This window comes from Carlito syrichta, unplaced genomic scaffold (genome assembly GCF_000164805.1).
Source record: "Carlito syrichta isolate Samal-C Ts95f unplaced genomic scaffold, Tarsius_syrichta-2.0.1 Scaffold143255, whole genome shotgun sequence".
Lineage (NCBI taxonomy): Eukaryota > Metazoa > Chordata > Mammalia > Primates > Tarsiidae > Carlito > Carlito syrichta.
Genome location: NW_007087351.1, coordinates 19,080 through 20,634, shown reverse-complemented (window position 1 = coordinate 20,634; position 1,555 = coordinate 19,080). Strand labels below are relative to the sequence as shown.

General features: G+C 68.6%; 1 protein-coding gene across 1 annotated transcript in view; it reads left to right on the top strand.

Annotated features, from left to right (window-relative positions):
- The window catches only part of RADIL (Rap associating with DIL domain), a 72,438-nt gene that overhangs the window by 69,945 nt on the left and 938 nt on the right, over positions 1-1,555 (top strand). Inside the window, exon 11 of the mRNA XM_021708649.1 lies at positions 491-666. Coding sequence (XP_021564324.1) covers positions 491-666 — 176 coding nt within the window. The remainder of the gene's footprint in view (positions 1-490; positions 667-1,555) is intronic.

The following is a 1,555-nucleotide window of genomic DNA, read 5'->3' as shown; positions in this document are numbered from 1 at the left end:
TCCCCGGACACTCGCGCCCCTCAGGAGGCAGCCCAGCTGCAGGGGCTCCCAGGCCGGCCCGCTGCACACCGACACGTCGTGCGTGCTCACGCCTCCCAGCACCCCGCTTGGCCTCGAGCCTGGGGACCCTGACTGGCTGGAGTCCAGCGGCACTTGTGGAGACACACTCCCAGAAGGGCAGAGGAACGGACCGGGTGGCCCCCAGGGTGCGACTCCAGACGGTGAGGCCGGCAGCCACCCCAGACCCTGCCTGGCACCTTGACAGAGGGGCCCTCTGGCCATCCCGCCCTCGGGGTTCTGGGTTCCGGGGCCTGCTGCAGAAGGCTGCAGCCCGGACAGGGCTGGACGGGCAGTGCATGGGGCGGCTCAGCCCCTCAGCAGGTGGGCCCTGCTGTGGCGCGGTCGTTGGGTGGGCTGATATCCCGCCAACATATCCACTGCAGTCTGGGCTGAGACATTCTAGAAACGTCTCAGAATCCCTCCTGTGCAGGGTGGAGGAGGGGCGGCTCGGGTGTTGTGGTCCAGCCAGCCGGAAAGATGTGCTCAGGGGAACCCGGAGGCCTGCAGGGAGGAGGAGGTGCGGCTGGAGTCCTCGGGTGTGGAGGCCAGCTGCCTGTGTGCCTGTGTGCTCATGCACGTGTGGTATGTGTGTGAGTCCAAGGGGATGTGAGTGCATGAATGCATGGGACTGTGTGTGTGCAAGTGCACGAATGGGTGTGTGTGTGGGTATGTGAGTGCACGGTGAGTGTGTGCACGTGGGTGTGAGTGCACGGGTGCGTGTGCATGGGCGTGTGAGTGCATGTACACCCGCGTGTGAGTTCAAGGGAGCAGCTGGGCCAGCTGGGGAAGGCACTGAAGGGCCAGGGCCCCAGGGGGCAGCTCTGTGGCGTGTCCCGCAGGAACGAGGAGTCCTGGGCCACATGCAGAGTGTGGAGTGGGCCTTGAGGACTGGGTCACCGGCAGAGCTGGGACTGGGCGGGCTCCCTGCTCAGGGGTACAGCTCACAGAGCTGTTGGGGGGCAGCCCTGGGTCAGACCGGGTCTGCCTGGAGGCCCCGACTCCGGCTCCCCGTGGGCAGGACACTGTCATGAAGAGAAGGCACAGGTGGGTGGCCCTCACCATGGCCACTCAGGCCGGGCCGGGGGCCGGGGCCAGGGCCTGGTCAGCGGAGGGACCCTCAGGAGGAAACAGAGGGGGCCTGTGGGCAGTGGAGGGCGGGGAAGAGACAAGGGAGCACAGAGGCCGCCAAAGAGGCCGGGAGCGAGTCCATGGAGAAGAGCCAGAGTCTGGGGCAACCGCCTGGGGGGGCCGAGGTGCCCCTCTGGGCTCTCGGGGTGTCGCCCACAGTGGACCCCGACCCCAGTCACCGGGAGTGCGCCTCGTGTTCTGCCCTGCCACGCCATCCCAGAGCCACTCAAGCCCCTCCCAGCCCCGCCGGCGTCCTGGCTCCAGTCCGTGGGCCCCCATGCCGGCCCCCTTCCGTGCCCACCCAGGAGACTCCACGCCCCCTGTGGACGCGGCCCCCGCGGCCCCCTCCAGCTGCAGCCCCAGCCCT